Raw genomic sequence first — 17,221 nt, 5'->3', positions numbered from 1 at the left:
CTAAACCCACACTTCATGAAGTCTACATTAGGGCTAAACATCTGACAATGGCAGCCCTGCCACAGTTAGACTTAGATTGTAGGTGTCAGTAACTTTTACTTTTGGGCATTCAATATTGGCCTCATATAAACACTTATTTCAGTTCCAGTAGAAGTTGGAAACTATTTTCCACTGATTTTTTTTTTTAAAAAGCAGTTGAGCCATGTGTGGACTTTGAGCTCATACTATGTGCTACTTTTAGGATTACTGATTACTCATGTGTTATTTTTATGTTAATATGAGACTTTGGCCTATTTTGGATGAAAAAACAGGCGACAGGAGGAGGACCTTATTCACCAAATGTCACCACTGAGTAACTAACTAAAACATTAAGGTTCATTCCTGTAGTCATCTGCCCATCCCTCCACCATAGACAAGGTGTCTATTCTGTAAATTATCTGTGAAACACATGTTGCCAGTGTAATGCACATGTCTGACCTGGTTTTATCTGGTCTTTAGTCTAAATCTCTAATGGTCTATTATTGTCACTATGTCAGGTTTACAGATCCTTGCTTTTCTCAGTGGCCTGGCTGGTCTCGGGGCTTCTCTTGCTGCCACTGTGTCCAATGAATGGCGGGCGACCAGCAGGGCGTCCTCGGTGATCACAGCCACCTGGGTGCTGCAGGGGCTGTGGAACAACTGTGCTGGGAATGCCATTGGAGCTGTGCACTGCCGACCCCATCACACCATCCTCCAGCTGGAAGGTAGGGCTAACACAAGGCTCCACTGCTTTTAAAGTGGTGGATACATTATCACACTCAAACATGCAGAGTCAAAGGATTTTATAATCCTCGGTATTATCATTTGTAAAACACAATGAAACTGACAACTTTGACAAACTTTAGCTGCAGACTTTCCTTACTGTAAAGTGTCAGATACAGGTTCTTGTTTTGTACAAACACCCAAACAAACAAACAAAAAAATAACATTAACTAAGTAACTGTAATATAACTTAATCATTTGTAATTGTATTATTTATGTATATTACTAGTCTATTTTGGTATCTGTTAAGCCATATATACAGCAAGCTATGTCACGTATACAGATCTTAAAAGCACAATCTATAGCCTGATATGGACACCACATTAAAATTAATTGAATCATAATATATTGATTATTGCATGGTGGTTGTTTACAGCACTATGGTGGTGCTGATGTGCGCAGACTATCTGACTGTATATGTTACATTCAGATGACAGTGTATAACATGTTATATATTCACATAATTAACATCATTATCTCTTAAATGCTTTAGATCAGTTCTTGTATTTTTTACTATACAGATGTAAATCATATTGAATGCCACCTAAATATATAATATATTGCATTCAACAAAATGAGCATATGGTCTATTTACATATGAGCCACTGTATGCTGTAAATAAGTAATCGTTCCATGTTAGGTTGAAGCAGTTGCTCTGTATTAGTCAGAGGTGAGATGGAAGTTCACAGTGTCTGGTAGAAAGTAACATATTGACTGGCTTCACTGTGTCCCTGTGCACGGGATGCCCACTGAGCATGTGTATCTTTTTAACCCCTACACAGTGATGTCACATGAACACTTCCTGTGACGTGTGATGTGTCAGAACCCAAACACCGCCCAGCCCAATATAAGTGTCCATAACACATTAACTATAAATCACATCCTATTCATTCAACTAGCACTAGCACTACTTTTTTCAACTAGTTTTACTGGTAGGGAGCCTCTGGTTCACTTTAGGTCTCCACCTTGATCTAGCAGCATGTTCCAGGAGATCTTGGCCTTCATTTTGACCACTTCAGGCTGGGTGCTGGTCTCTTCCACTTTACCCACGGACTATTGGAAAGTATCTACAATTGATGGGACAGTAATCACCACAGCCACCTTCTGGTCTAATCTATGGAAGATGTGTGTCACAGATTCTACAGGAGTCTCCAACTGCAAGGATTTTCCTTCAATGCTAGCCTTGGATGGTCACTATTTATTCCTTTTGCTTTGTAATACTTTTGGTACAATATGGTGTTTTACTACATTTTGTGTTTCATCTAACAGTATTTAGACTTATGAATATGTCACGGTAATCTCACAAACAATACTTCTAAAGCTACAGCTGTTTCTTCTACTGGAAACAAAGTTCCTGTTACATGTCTTTTACAGCTGTTAATACAAATTATTGTATATGCTGAATGCACTGTGTTTTGGTTTCCATCTGAATCGTTAATATATCAAAAACTATTACAATGAACAAGCCTTATCAGAAGTATTAACTTTATTAACACTAGTCAAGAAGGTCATTATAGGATTCTTTAAAAATAATACATGTAAAAAGACTGTAAAAGGAGTGTGCTCTGAGATTTTAGATGTAAAAAATGCAAGATAATATTTTATTATATTATACCCCAACAATTATTAACATATATAATATATCATAATAGTACCATTAACTACTACTTCTATCTACTACTCTCAACTTCTATCATTAGTACTGTGTTACAACTATTACAACCTCATTTTGCCAAAAAAAAAAGAGACAACTAGTAATGGGAATTAAAATGTAACTAAAAACTGCAGCAAGCAATACTGTTTTTTTTTTCTAAATGTCATTACAGTTTATATCCATTTGTAACTAATCTATGTAGTTCCAAAAAGTCATGCCAGTTTCCCCATAGATCATGCCAAACAACAGCCATTAAAAAGTGTGAGATATCTCTTAGAAGCCGCAACTTTAAATTGAGTCAATGTTTAGCCTTAGCTCGCTATAAAAGAGATTTACTGAGAACACCTCCGGGGCTTTCTACCACAGCTGACTCGTAGCAAGGGTTAACTTCTGGATAATATTTGCCTCAACAATCACATCCACAAAGAAGAAAAAACATTATACTCGCGTGACAAATTGGTTCCCATAGTTGATGTCACCCCCAAGGTCAGCCGCTCCTATAGACTGGAAATGCAAAAGTGTCATTAACAAAACATTTATGGTTGCAGGTTACATCCAAGCTTGCAGAGGCCTCATGATTGCAGCAGTCTGCCTGGGATTTTTTGGCTCCATATTTGCCCTTGTTGGAATGAAGTGTACGAAAATAGGAGGAAGTGACCAGAATAAGGCCAGGATTGCATGTTTGGCTGGTGTAAGTTTCATCCTTAGTGGTAAGTAACTCAAATATTTCAAAATATTTCATAATTTCAATACTTTCAATACTGCATTTCAAAATTTATATATTTTATTTCCTAGGCCTTTGCTCACTGTCGGCATGTTCTCTCTATGCCCACCGTATCACCTCAGAGTTCTTCGACCCAATGTTTGTGGCACAAAAGTAAGTTTTCTTGTTGCTAACCTTTTGAGGAGAAGTCTACAGTGTATCCAAATATGTTGTAATGTATCTTTGTATTTCCTAGATATGAGCTGGGTGCTGCATTGTTCATTGGTTGGGCAGGATCTGTCCTCTGCATTCTGGGAGGCTGCATGTTCTGCTTCTCCATTACAGGCTCTTTTAGCAAAAGGTTTGTTAAAGAAATAAATATAATATTGCATGTGATCATATGTGTAAAGAGAAATTCACCAACACAGCCAACTGACATTATGAACAACTTTGCCACCAAGGTCAAAAAAGTTTCATACAATTTGGAAATCTAAAAATACATGAAAAAGTAACATTTGGTACAACAGTTCTCGATAAAAAGTGTGTTGGTAGATTCCAACTTGGATAAGAAGCTAACCAAAAGACTTGTGTGATACTGAATAAATGTTTTTGTGTTGCAGTCGCAGTCAGAGATCCTACATTTACAAAGGCAATGTCTCTCATGTGACCTCCTTTCCAAAGGGACAGGGGGTATCGGGGCACTCCAGACCGGCCCCTCAGTACAGCTCCTCCTCCAAGAACCAGACCTTTGACAAAAGTGAATACGTTTAATCAAGTTCCTGATTCATACATAATTTTGATATATATAAAATAAAAGTTTTTATAATACAGATTTCTACTTGTTTATATAATAGGTATATGGAACTGTAGTTTGTTGGATTTTCTTGTCATCTACCCACAGAAAATGATCACAGTTTATTGTTTTCAGATTCAGATAACTTTATTTATACCACATGGGCATTTAAGTTTTCAGTTGCCACTCAAGAGAATTTTTTTTTTTTCTATTATTACTTTGTCATAACATTTTATATATTATGTTAAACACTGGTTGTGCATTTCATTTGTGAGTAAACGTGTGTTAAATTATGTATGTACAATAAAAGGACAGTAGAGGGCAGTAGTGTGTTATTTAATTTTTTTTACCTGATTTGTTGACCTGATTTGGTGACTAATATACTGTAGCTTTAATGTTTTACCTTTTAATGAAATCCATTTTCAGTAAAATAAAATGATTCTTATTGTATAATCTAAATGGTATTGTTAAACTGACATATGAAAAGATACATATGGGAATGCAACAACCAAGAACTGTATGTGATATATTCTCTTATTTACCATGTATGCCTGTGTTTAAGAAGTGCAGCGAAACATCAGGCTCATGTTTTGCAGTCCCCCAAATAACAAAATTTAAGAAGCAACTAACAAGAATTAATCTGAAGTCCTCTTGTTCTAAAAAATCAGATTTCAAAAAGGCTGGCACCTGCAGAGCAGATCGTCCTGATAGGTCAGCACACTTCCATATTTACAGTCAACATGTAACACAGTGCCCTCATCAACAGCGCTGACATATGGCGCTACGCAACTCCGTTTTATTGCCAAATGAGAACCTACAACCAAAGGAACAGGCAGAAAGGAGCTTCATTTTGAACCTTACAATATATATATATATATTTTTTTTTTACTTTTGCATTAACTATGAGGAAACGTCTTATCCAGATCTTTGGTTTCCTTGTCACGTCGCTGGGATGGTTCTTTGTCTTGTGCACTATGGCTATGGACTACTGGAGGATAAGTCAGATTGGGGGACAGGGAGGTTCCAATATTATTAAAGTTGCTTGGTACTGGTCCAACCTGTGGAAGGACTGTTTCACTGATTCTACAGCCATCACCAACTGCAGGGACTATCCTGTGCTCTGGAGTGTTGCCAGTAAGTCTGCCCTGGGCCTCGAGTTATTCTTCAAATAGTTTTATAGGAGTCCAGCAGAAGAGTGTACTGTATAGGCTCACATTTAGTATTTTCTGCTACCTGTAACACCATAGTACAATGACTATATATAATCCTATTTCTTCGACTAACCATGTTCCTAAATTTACTATAGCCACTATACATTTTTCAGCGAAAATGCACTTTCAATGTTTAGAATCACAAAAACACATTTATAATTTATGCACAGATTTTTATTTTTTTTTTTGCTAAAAAGCTTTATAATATCACTATCTGTGCCATGACTATAACTTAAATAATTAAGTACTTTTTTTTCCTTTGCAGCTTATGTCCAAGGAGTCCGGGGATTGCTCATGTGTGGCTTGACTATTGCATTTTTTGCAGTAGTATTATGTTTTGTGGGGATGGAGTGCACTTATATCGGAGGATCTGAAGCAGTGAAAGATAAAATGGTTCTTGTTGGAGCTATCCTCCACTTTATTGGAGGTGAATTTGAATTAGCATCTTTCTGAAAATCTCAGAAATATTTTGCCCTGAATTCTTGGTAACAATAAAATCTTTGCAGGTGTTTCAGATATTTGTGGCTACTGCTTATACATAAACAGAGTTGCCAGGAACAGTTTTGCATTGAATTTAGCACCTGGAGTGTTAAGGTAACTTATATTCATTTAAAACACGCAAACAAAGTGAAGATACTTGTTATGATGTTCTTGGTGCTTCCAGGTATGATCTTGGACCTCCCATATTTCTTGGCCTGGTTGGATGCTTTCTCATCTACTTCGGGGCTATTCTTTATGCTGTCACTGTCTTCCGTGTCATCTTCCCTAAAAGGTACCAGATAAATGATTTAAAATAGAGAGCACACAAGTTCAAAAATATTCCATAAGTAGTTGTTCAGGTTCACTAAGCATTTATGATACTACACTCACTATTTGAGTAATCTTTCTTTGAATGTGTATGGGACCAACACATGGGACCATTTTATAGTCGCAGTTTATGTATATTCCCCTTCATATTCATTGCATTACACTCACTACTTTCATGATCTTCCACAGAGACATAGTAAATGGGGCCAACACGTACGCTGCCCCCCGCTCCAGAGGCAGGTCCATGTACACTGGGTACTACAGACCCTCTAGGCAGTATGGATACTACTACGGTTCCGGACGGTCCAGCAGTTCCAAGATCTCCATGCTCTCTCGCACCACAGAGAAGATCTCACAGAGGGACGCGTTCGTGTAGCTGCCTTATGAGCATTTAATAACTTGTAAATATCTATGTGGATTAAAAATAAACTAAACAAAATGAGTACTAACTGGTGAATGTCAACTGCTGTCATGAATTTGTAAACGTATGCTATTGTATTGTACATTTTCAGTTTCGCAGAAATCAATCTGACATTTGTTTACTACTATTGACTCAACTGAAAGGCAAAATTATGTTGCTATGTTCTGCAGTGTGTCCTTAAGTTTCATTTTAATAATAAAACAAAAAAAGTTAACATGTGCTGGTAAATGTCTTTTTGTCGAAATCAGGCATGGCCAAACTGTGGTTCGGGGGCCAAATGCGGCCCTCAGACCATATTTTCATGGCCCTCAAGCTTCCAGGTGAATTGGTCCATATTACCTTAAACAGTACTTTTCACTTTCAGTCTAATTTGTAATAATAACATAGATTTGAAGTATTCACTGTATTGGTGACCAGTCTTTGGCCCTCAGCTTTGTGTGTGTTTTATGTGGCCCTTAATGAGAAAAGTTTCGACACTTCTGAACTAGATAAATAATAAGCCATGAAACCCTATCATGTCACTTAAAATAAAGTCACTTAAATAAAGTATCTAAAAGAATCAACCTGATTCAAAAAAATAATAAAAAAATACCTTGGCAGAGGATATCATGGCCTGGAGATGCAGACTATATTGTGCATCCCATGGTTTATTGCATTATACAACATTTAATTTGACAAATCACATATGCCCAGTGTGTAAGTATCTTCGTATCAATCACACACAGTCCCTTTCCTATCTGTTATCTTGTCAATGTAAGTATCTCTGTTTGTCGTTCCTGTTTTAAGGCAAACTCATGAAACAGGAGCCAACCCAAAACAACATGTCCGCTGCAAAAGCTGGATGTTATGTGAAACCATGCGGGTCGGCTTGTGGATGGCACAGGGACAACACCACGTCAGACAAGGTGACCTTTAGAACAGAGGCCAAGCAAAGTTTCAGGTGAAAACGTTCAGCCTCTTGCCACTTGTTTATTTTCTAGTTCAGGTACGAAGGAGGGACTTTCGTAGAGCCGGGCATTATTGCTAACCAGAGTAACTTGTAGACCTGCTTAGCCTCACTCAGCCTAAAGTAACAGCAAAGATGAAGTACAGGACAGTGGTCATGTACATGGAGATTGGATGCTTTGTGGTATGTGTTGCGGGTTGGATCCTTGTCTGCTCTACAATGCCAACAGAAATCTGGACATGGTCAGAGGTGGACAGTATTGTACTTACCACTTCAAACTACTTCTCCAACCTGTGGAAGGACTGCATATCTGATTCAACCGGTGTGTCTGACTGCAAGGGAATCCCATCCATGCTAGCACTGAACTGTAAGTAAAAGTATATAGAAAAATACTTCAGCTATTCTTGTACTGAACATAAAAGAAATATATTGTACTTGTCATTGTCATTTTCCTAGGGGATATTCACATGTGCCGTGCTCTCATCATCATCTCAATTATTTTGGCTTTTTTTGGATCAATCTTGGTCTTAGTGGGCATGAAGTGCACTAAAATTGGAGGATCTGAGTTAGCAAATGCGAGGATAAGCTTTGCTGGTGGGATGAATTTTTTTATTTCAGGTATGTAATATGTGGACTCTAGCAAAGTGCACTTTTTATATATTGTGTGTGCTTATTATAATATTTTGATTTTAGGGATGTGCTCTATGGTGGCTTTTTCATTTTATGGTCATAAAATAAGATCAGAATTTCACGACCCAACTTTCAGAGCTCAAAGGTATGTACATATATAAGAGATATATAAAAACCTGTTGTTGTCTAATTGATGTGTTCTTATGTTGCCAGGTTTGAAATAGGCGTTGGTGTGTTCGTTGGCTGGGGAGGCTCCACTCTACTTGTATTCGGAGGTCTTCTTATTAGTATTTTTTTAGGAAAAGAAGGCTGCCGGTCCAGGTACTGCTATCCTAATTAAGTCATTTATATTGTCTGGATGTTTCACTAACTCAATATTTGCCCCACAACAGCTCACAGAAATACCCTGTCTTCCCGTTGCCGGAAGCCTACATTGCTGTCCCCACTGGAAAGAGCGCGGTGTCCTCTGTTCGATCCGTCGTGACGGAGAGTCGAAAATCAAGGATCAGCAGCAGCGACAGCAGAGCCAGCAGCATATCTGGAATCAGTAGTATCACAAAGACAACCGGCACAAATGCAGATGTGTGACAGAGGATAAAGAGCTTTCAAACTCTTGTGTGGATTTACTGTTCATTCATTTAAGGTCAAGACATCTGACAACATGTGACAATAGTACAAATGTAAAATGTCAGTAGAGTTGTAGGCCATTTCTTGTATTGGAGAATGTTCACAGTAACCAAACTTTCAAATGTACAAATTGTTGTTTATTTGTAATATATGCCCATGTGACAACTCTGGCAACCTTATTTATCACTGTCATTAAAGGGTACTGCAAAGCTCTAATCGTATTTTTTTTTAACCTCCTAAGACTCGAGCTCTTGCATGACATGCTTTATTAATTTCTCTTTGTTATTTAGGCTGATTGGGACCCGGTGAGTGTAAAAACAAAGAATTATCTTTTTACATTATGTAGTTTCTGAGAAAAGTGATGTAAAGCAAATGTCCTCATATGTGGACATTTGAATCATTTTGATAAAACATTTGAATAATGATTTGCAAAAACTATTTATTTAAGTGCCTGAACACAGCAACATTTGTCCTGAATTTAAAAACAAAAAGAGAAACAACAATTGTGCCTCTTGGAACAATGTGTCTCATGTGATGTGCTGCTGACAGGAGCAGGAAGACACATGCCTTTACAAAAAAAAAAAAAATCTGAAAATTCTAATCTCTTAAAAATATTCTAAATTGAACATTTTTTGCATTGTTGCTGTTTTTGTATGCTGTTCTTCTTCTTCTAAAAATTGCATTGTGGCCTAGACAACCCAAAATGTGTCAGGTCCTAGGAAGTTAATTCATGAAATATAACTACTAACACTGATATAATAGCCTTCATTATCTCTCTATCTCTCTCAGTTTGGGCACAGCTGTATTGATGTGTATCTCACCTTTGAACACCCTTATAAAGTTTGATGCTTAAGCCAACGCTGTAGCCTGTTATTAATGAAATGACTTCATAAAATATTTGTCCCTTACTTTCACATAGACAATAATAACGCAGTTCCGTCACGCACACACCTTGCACACACGCAGAGTAGATAGGCTCTTGTGCTGCCGTGGCTCCTCTCTGTTGAACCAATGGAAAGGGGCGTGGTTATCTAGGCGTTTCAGCCAATCACAGCGCCCCACGACCGGTTGGCTTCCTCCACCAGAGACGCTCCACCAGGGAGATCCGAGCCAGTACTGCTGTTAGCTGTCAACACACGGGACATTTGGAGAAATTTAATGACAGGCGAAACATTAGACAAAATCTCCATAGTTGTACTTTGTATTACGTAGCGATAGCCGTGCCTCTGCGTGTTTAAGTATGGTTTCCATCGGCCATGTCGCGCACAAGATAATCAACTATATCCCGTATCTCCTTGTTTTAATTGACATGAGGTATCAAGGTAAGGAAGTAGATTTTTGCAAAAACTTAAAACGCTGTCTTCTTATAAAATCTTAACTTGAAACTTTTATGTACAGTCAGTGTTTGAAATGCGCAAAGTGTTAGCAACTTTTTGAAACTTTGGCTAACGCTAAACCACATCCAATCATTTGATCAATAACGTACGACATAACTGATCAAAGAGCTATTTTCAACGCTTTGAGGATTAACATTAATTGCTACGATAAGGAAATGTGGTTAATTATTTGTAAATGTAAGGTTAAAGTTTACTGACCTTTCCTGGCGCTTTATATAGCCACATCTTTATTATTTGTTCATCACGACAATAATGACGAACTACTTTACGATATTTTCCCCCATGCTGCTGTTAAAAGGCTGCTATCCTGCTGTTTCTATCTGTGCTGCTCATGGTCCTGCTGTTTATTTGTAATCATGAGTTGTAGCCTCAAAAGCTGCAGCTTCTAATGCCATATGGGTAAAGATATCCCCTGATTATATTAAATTGTCTGTACTTTTGTTGTGTTTCTCTTTAAACTATTGTAATTCATAATCTAGTGCCAAATGGTTTCCAAGTAAAGGGATCTTAACTTAAAAGGACCCATCTAGAACACTGCTTCATAACACAGGCATATAGTCATAGCAAGTTTGACATGTATAGCTGTGAATAATTATTGTATTGTGTCCCTCTCCCAGGAGTAAAATCTGGCAGTGTAGACAATCACATGGAGATGGGAAAGAAGCTGCTTGCTGCTGGACAACTCGCCGACGCCCTGTCTCATTTTCATGCAGCTGTAGGTAAGAAAGACTGACTGCATGCTCAGGATAATATTCATGCCTTTTTAACTTATTACTCACAAAATTTTGTTTTTACCAGATGGCGACCCAAAGAATTATTTGGCTTACTACAGAAGAGCGACTGTCTATTTAGCTATGGGCAAATCAAAGTCAGCTTTACCTGATCTGGCCAAAGTTATTGAGCTCAAACCAGACTTCACTTCTGTAAGTTTTTCTTTTCAGTAAACACACTCACTATTGCTTACTGTTCTATGCATGTAAAACATTCTGTGCTGATATAAACTGTTGCCACTACCAGTAGAAATGCAAACATCAACAGCCTAGGTAAAGCATCAAAAGTATGACATAAGAGAGAACTGTGTTGAGAAAATAGGCCATTATACCAGCTGTAATGGTGTGTTTATCTGCTACTTTCTCCCAGGCACGGCTACAGAGAGGAAACCTGCTTCTGAAACATGGAAAACTAGATGAAGCAGAGAGCGACTTTAAGAAAGTGGTAAGTCTCAAAATAACCTCTTGAAACTTTCTGCAAACAGACAGGATAGACATAAAATAAAAAGATGATAAGCACCATCAGAAGGTGTCACTGTTGAGCTGCAAACCAATTTTCATGGTCATCTTGAATCAATCTCCAAAGATTTTTTTCTTCTTTTTTAATAGCCAGTGGGGTGATTTATTTAGTGTAATCCCAGTTTAGTGGTTGAACAGGTTTTGAATATTAAGTGTATCTGTAATGTTTTTAACTATGCTTATTAGGATCAATCATTGTACACTCTTTAATATAGTTGTTTAAAGTGAATTAATTCCAAAAGACTTGCTGAAGTGTCAAGATGCCCTTCTTTGGGAATACAGGACTAAGGTACCAAATGGAACAAAGCAGATTTATAAATAACCATGACTCATCTTATAAACATTTATAAAGAAACATGGAGTAGAGCTCAGAGAGGTCATCCTGAATATCATGGGATCTGACCAGTAGTGCCCAGTTTTTTGCCTTGTCATCAATCTTATACTTACCCTGGGCAATGCCTCACAAGTATATGCTTTCCAAAGCTGTCAGTCTGAATAATCTCTGTCTTATGCAATGTCCTCCACATTAAATACATTTATGGTAGAAAATATGGATGCAGTTGCCGAAATTCTGAGAAAATTTACAGATCTATAAAACATATCTCGCTGCTGTTTCAGTTGAAGTCCAACCCCAGTGAGAAAGAAGAGACTGAAGCACAAAGTCTGCTGCAAAAATTTGATGAAATTCAGAGGCTCACAGCAGAGGCACACAGGAACTACAAGAACAAGGACTATGTGACTGCCGCATCCCAGCTTGACACCATCATTGAAGTAAGAGGGGTTCCTTAATTTTCTAAAATTCAAGTTAGAATCACTACCAATTTGTATTACAAGAGGAGCGTTGTTTAATGTCTGTCTTGTTATAGACCTGTGTTTGGGACGCCAACTCTCGTGAGATGCGAGCGGAGTGCTTTATTCAAATGGGAGAGATGTGGAAAGCCGCCACTGACTTAAAAGCTGCATCTAAATTAAAGAGTGACAATACGCAGGCCTTCTACAAACTCAGCACCATCTACTATAACCTTGGAGACCATGAGCTGTCCCTCAAGTGAGTGCTGTTTGGCCATTCAATTGAAATTTCGACTCTATTTGTTTTCAATCCAATAAGTGCCACGTTGAAATAAGATGGTTGAGAATAACACCATTTAAAAGTAAAGCACTCTTATACCCATCACAATGAAATAAAGAATGATGTAAGATATTTTGCAAGACAAACTGATGTCCATCAAAGAGGTGGTCCATATATACAAATTATTAATGTAAATGGTTATTTTATATGCAAAACTATTTAAAAAAAGCTGCATAAAGAATTGATTAAGATAGGAGATAAGATCTATCCTGCACTACACCTAACTTTTTTTGTCTCCCATCTTGGATTAGTCTTGTCCCACTGGGGAAAAAAAAAATGAAATCACCTCTGATTACGTGATATTAAATAAAAACACTGCCTCATTGGAACAAAAAGAACAAAAATAATGAAAAAGCAAAACTAAAACTTCATACTAAAGTAGTACAAGTATTAGAATTGGTATTATATTGTACATTGATCATCTTTCCTATAAGATAATTGTAATGGAATTGTGGCAAAGAGGCAGGGTTAAATGACGTGACTTGTTACTCAAGATTTTCTATGGTGTATTTGACGTTCTACAAATTAAACTTGTTTTTTTTGGTATGGTCTGTTGACAGTGAGGTCCGTGAGTGTCTGAAGTTGGATCCTGATCACAAACAGTGTTACAGCCATTACAAACAGGTCAAGAAGCTCAACAAACAAATCCAATCTGCAGAGGAACTCCTCAAAGAACAGAGGTGTGTGCATCTGTCTGTGTGTGTCAGTCTGTGTGTATGTGACCGCTCTGCGAAGTCTATACTTGTGTAAATATATTATACCATAGCCTCCGTGTACTCCGGATTGCATCAGCTGTAGACAGACTATATCTTTATCCTCAAGCAATTCGACATCTCTGCCTCACAAACAGCCGTGCAAATCCCATCATTTTGTGAATGGATGTCACTTTATATCTGGGATTCATAACATTTCACATTAATTGGCTCAGAATATAGTATGATGGGTATATGGTGCAATGGCGGTGTTTTTATTTTAGCCTCATAAAACCTAGGATATGTTTTGACAATATTCCCTGTGGCTTTTTTGCTTTAATAAATAAGTACTATAGAAACTTTAGAGACTGACTGGTAGCTGCAGAGTTTTTGGTTGTTCACGTAGGGGTTTTTGGTCTGTACATCACTCTTGAAACAGGAATAGAACAGAAAAACATGTCATAGATGTTTACAGTGCAATTACATGTTAAAAAGTATGAGACATTATACACAACATGATATGCAAGATTTACTTTTAAAATCTTGTTTAAAAATCAAAAATCAGAAATGCAAACTCATCCAGATGCAGAAGACTAAACTAAACTGCTAAACTAATACAAATTGCTAGAATTTCACAACAAATTGCAATAAAAGCAAAATTCAATTGTGTCAACTGGACAAAGTCTTTTGAGTGAAGACGTTTCACTGCTCATCCCAGCCGCTTCTTAGCTGGTGGACACTACCTTATATCTATCTGAAGGGAGGAGATAACTACACTGACACTAACATACCTGTACACAGTTTGTTTCTTGGCTAGGTCTGTTGAGCTACACTAAGTGTGAACTGTGCCCAAGTCATATTTTGCATAATCATTCAGGTCTATAATGGAAGCGGCAGCCAAAAATCTTCACGGAAAAAATGTTTTGTCCAGTTGACAGAATAGATTTTTTCTTTTCCTGTGATCATATCTGGACGACTGAGGGACAGACAACACATTAGTGTTCAAGGATGTTGCATAATAAGACAGGTTATTTTGTTTGCACATTATGTTGCTTACCTAATTGCCGTCTTTGCCATTTGCAAAATTGTTATTTCAGTTCAGTTGCAAATTAGTCTTGCAACCTTAGTCATTAGCCATAGCTCATCGAAAATGAGAAAAAGTTAATATAGCCATTTCCACCATGGCCAGGTAAATGGACATGGTGGGGTCAATGTCTGAGTCAAAACCTAAAGTTTCAATATTAAAAGACTTTAAGAGTTTAATAATCACTGTCAAGTAATGATATATCATTTTTAGATCATCTAAACATTAAAGCTCCTATATTACACAAAATTGACTCTTGTGAGCTTTAAGCGATGTTATAATGTTACCTCCTCAAAAACATACCCGGAGTTGTGTTTAGTTTCCTTTGCACATGTTTGAGTAATCCTTTATTATTAGTTTGTTTACATCTCCAAAGCTCAAAATGCTGTGTTCCACCTTGTGATGTCATGCAGTGGTACTTTTCAAGTTAACAGCTACATTTTTACTTTTTGTTCAGTAGATAATGGCAATTCCAGAGCTGAAATTATCCAAAATTCTTTAAAATTGACTTTAAAAACATAGTGGAGCACTTCCTGTATTACCACATGACATCACAAGAGTGTTTTCTGTTTGAGAGAAGAACTAAGACTAAATATGCAGAGTTTATGTGTTAAATGTGTGAATGAAACAAAACAAAACTCCAGGTATGCTTGTGATGACAAAACATTATTATAACATAGATCAGAAAATAGCGCCATATCGTCCCTTTAAGAGTTTAATAGTGGCTCTGGCAAGCAACGGTATACCATTTCCAGATAGTCTGTTTCAGTCTAAACATTAGTTGTCATACCAGGCACTTACACAGTTGCCATTTAACCCCTGTGTCATTCTTCATCAGATATGAAGAAGCTGTTGACAAATATGAGGCTGTGATGAAGACTGAGCCCAATGTGCATCACTTCACTCTCCTTGCTGAGCAGCGCATCTGTCACGCTCTGGTGCAGGTAAGACCCCTTGTGGCTGCCATATGATACACTTCACCACAGAGAGTAACTATAGCCCTGTGTGGTTTGCAGCAGGGCCAGCAGTCCAACAGAGCTGTGACAGTGTGCAGTAAAGCCCTGCAGTCAGAACCAGACAATGTGTACACACTCAAGGACAGGGCAGAAGCTTACATACAGGAGGAGCAGTATGAAGAAGGTAGGTCAAATATGCAACAGGTCTTTTTACGGTATTAAAGATAACAGACTGGTTTATAATCATCATTCTTGTTTTTGTGTGAACAACCACCTCACACCTGGGGGGCTGTTATGCTACGTGTGGATTACTGGTATATGTAGCTTCATATGTCAAAGTACGGCAGATTTGTTGACAGTACAGTGCAGGCACATCAGATCATTGTCACAAATCCTTTAATAGCTAAGGGATTAACTCAAAACAATGGTCTTTTGCTATAAATGCTATCAGTGCCATCGTGACAGATGTTGAAATCCATATGAATCCTTTCAGCTCTTCAACATTTTATCTGCCAGTTATTTTACCCTAAGCAGTTGTGTGCAGTTTTAACATCATGCCTAGCCCCAGTAGTATCCAACTGTCAATCAAATGATTCAAGCAGCACCTGGCAAGAGTTTTGTAGAGATCTTAAAAAAGTTCAAATAAATGTACTATGTACAAAGATACTTCCATTGCTCTACTAGAAGTCTTAGTGCTGCTTTTCTTATTTTTTATACAAACCATAGGATAATTAAGTAAATTATTTGGATTTTAATGCGTTACTAAATACTAATACAATTTTGCCAGTCTCTTAAACAAGCTGTTTTTTGTTCCTTAACCTACATTTCAGATTGTGTTCAAATCTCACAATAAATATGCAGCAATAGCCTAACACTAATGATGTACAGTGCAGTTAGCATTGCATTTGCACCAGAGGGCTTTTAGCTGTGGAACCATAGCTCATCGGTGTGAACACATCAGCAGGTGGGGTGCCAGGGGAAGGCTTTTAAACTGTCAGGACCCATGGGTGTTTGCTTCACCCCACTACACCTTACAGGGTAAACAATCCTCAAAGCGAGTCAAACGTGCACACCCCAACAGCCCCGAGCCCCTGCCAAATGATCTGAAGGTTAGCTGGTTTTCTGGCTGGTGGAACTGTGAAAAGTGCTTTTTTTTGTTAACAGAAAAAAAATGGAGTTAACAATGGAGCTGGAGAGTGTTAAGGATCTGTTTGCACAAAACACAACTGACGTAATATGCATTTCTGTTCATTTGCAGCCATTAAGGACTACGAGAGTGCTGCAAAGCTGAATGAAAATGACAGAGAAATCAAAGAAGGCCTGGAAAAAGCTCGGAGGTTGTTGAAACAGTCCCAGAAAAAAGATTACTATAAAATATTGGGAGTAAAAAGGTGAGTAACTTACTACTGATTGATATAAATCTCGTGTTCTTTAATCAAGGTTCAAGGTACTTTGATTGGTACCAATAGGTACATTTTATGCTAATTTGTTCTCTCTGGTTGCAGGACTGCTCAGAAAAAGGAGATTATCAAAGCCTACAGGAAACTAGCTCAACAGTGGCACCCGGACAACTTCCAGGATCCAGAGGAGAAGAAGGCGGCAGAGAAGAAGTTCATAGACATCGCTCAGGCAAAAGAGGTCCTCACTAATCCAGGTAACACATCATTCAATCAGAATAATAAAGTTCACATTTTACTTTTAACTGCAGTAATTTCACATTTTCTTTGATTTGGTACTTAAACACTGTGAACTTGTGCCATTTCAGAGATGAGAGAGAAGTTTGACCATGGAGAGGACCCCATGGACCCGGAGAGCCAGCAGGGACAAAACTTCCATCAGCACTTCTACGGCGGCTTCCCCGGATCTCAGGGATTTAACCCATTTGGATCAGGAAATTTTCACTTCAAGTTCAACTTTAACTGATGAGCTGAACTTGGTGGATGTTTATAATTTTGTCCTTGTTGGAAAGGGACAATATTGGACTGCTGTGCCATAGCATATAAAGTGTTAAGAAATTGTGGACTTAATGTGACCTTATTTAAGATGCTGAGTTGACTAAGACAACTCTGATTTTGTTAGGG

At 37.8% G+C, this 17,221-nt stretch overlaps 2 protein-coding genes across 4 annotated transcripts; both read left to right on the top strand.

Annotated features, from left to right (window-relative positions):
• The first annotated feature begins 418 nt into the window (after positions 1–418).
• Positions 419–8,763, top strand: LOC117389616 (claudin-10-like). Of its 2 annotated transcripts, XM_055230855.1 has the most exons (7): positions 419–743; positions 3,004–3,165; positions 5,428–5,589; positions 5,669–5,756; positions 5,827–5,934; positions 6,159–6,245; positions 8,359–8,763. In XM_055230855.1, exons 1-7 carry the CDS (start codon positions 530–532, stop codon positions 8,552–8,554), a joined length of 1,017 nt encoding a protein of 338 aa, XP_055086830.1. In that variant the 5' UTR covers positions 419–529; the 3' UTR covers positions 8,555–8,763. The 2 variants fall into 2 exon arrangements, with proteins under 2 accessions (XP_055086830.1, XP_055086829.1); XM_055230854.1 differs by lacking the exons at positions 5,428–5,589; positions 5,669–5,756; positions 5,827–5,934; positions 6,159–6,245; positions 8,359–8,763 and adding exons at positions 1,780–1,991; positions 3,251–3,332; positions 3,415–3,519; positions 3,779–4,046.
• An 835-nt stretch (positions 8,764–9,598) lies between these two features.
• dnajc3a (DnaJ (Hsp40) homolog, subfamily C, member 3a) lies at positions 9,599–17,160 on the top strand. 2 transcript variants are annotated; one of them, XM_033986356.2, is made up of 12 exons: positions 9,599–9,915; positions 10,608–10,709; positions 10,789–10,913; positions 11,131–11,205; positions 11,898–12,050; positions 12,146–12,327; positions 12,969–13,088; positions 15,023–15,128; positions 15,201–15,324; positions 16,399–16,531; positions 16,646–16,794; positions 16,906–17,160. In XM_033986356.2, exons 1-12 carry the CDS (start codon positions 9,834–9,836, stop codon positions 17,061–17,063), a joined length of 1,509 nt encoding a protein of 502 aa, XP_033842247.1. In that variant the 5' UTR covers positions 9,599–9,833; the 3' UTR covers positions 17,064–17,160. The 2 variants fall into 2 exon arrangements, with proteins under 2 accessions (XP_033842247.1, XP_033842250.1); XM_033986359.2 differs by having other exon boundaries at positions 9,669–9,915; positions 15,204–15,324.
• The last annotated feature ends 61 nt before the right edge of the window (positions 17,161–17,221 follow it).

Source organism: Periophthalmus magnuspinnatus, chromosome 21, assembly GCF_009829125.3.
Source record: "Periophthalmus magnuspinnatus isolate fPerMag1 chromosome 21, fPerMag1.2.pri, whole genome shotgun sequence".
Lineage (NCBI taxonomy): Eukaryota > Metazoa > Chordata > Actinopteri > Gobiiformes > Gobiidae > Periophthalmus > Periophthalmus magnuspinnatus.
Note: the sequence above shows the minus strand (reverse complement) of the source record. Positions and strands in the feature narration are given on the sequence as shown.

Bases quoted from the DNA above. Each gene is read 5' to 3' on its own strand.
- LOC117389616 (XM_055230855.1), top strand. From the start codon at position 530: ATGTCAGGTTTACAGATCCTTGCTTTTCTCAGTGGCCTGGCTGGTCTC. The intron at 3,166-5,427 runs GTAAGTAACTCA...TTTCCTTTGCAG, and splicing joins TGTAAGTTTCATCCTTAGTG to CTTATGTCCAAGGAGTCCGG. The intron at 5,590-5,668 runs GTGAATTTGAAT...AAATCTTTGCAG, and splicing joins TATCCTCCACTTTATTGGAG to GTGTTTCAGATATTTGTGGC.
- dnajc3a (XM_033986356.2), top strand. From the start codon at position 9,834: ATGGTTTCCATCGGCCATGTCGCGCACAAGATAATCAACTATATCCCG. The intron at 13,089-15,022 runs GTGTGTGCATCT...ATTCTTCATCAG, and splicing joins GAACTCCTCAAAGAACAGAG to ATATGAAGAAGCTGTTGACA. The intron at 16,532-16,645 runs GTGAGTAACTTA...CTCTGGTTGCAG, and splicing joins AAAATATTGGGAGTAAAAAG to GACTGCTCAGAAAAAGGAGA.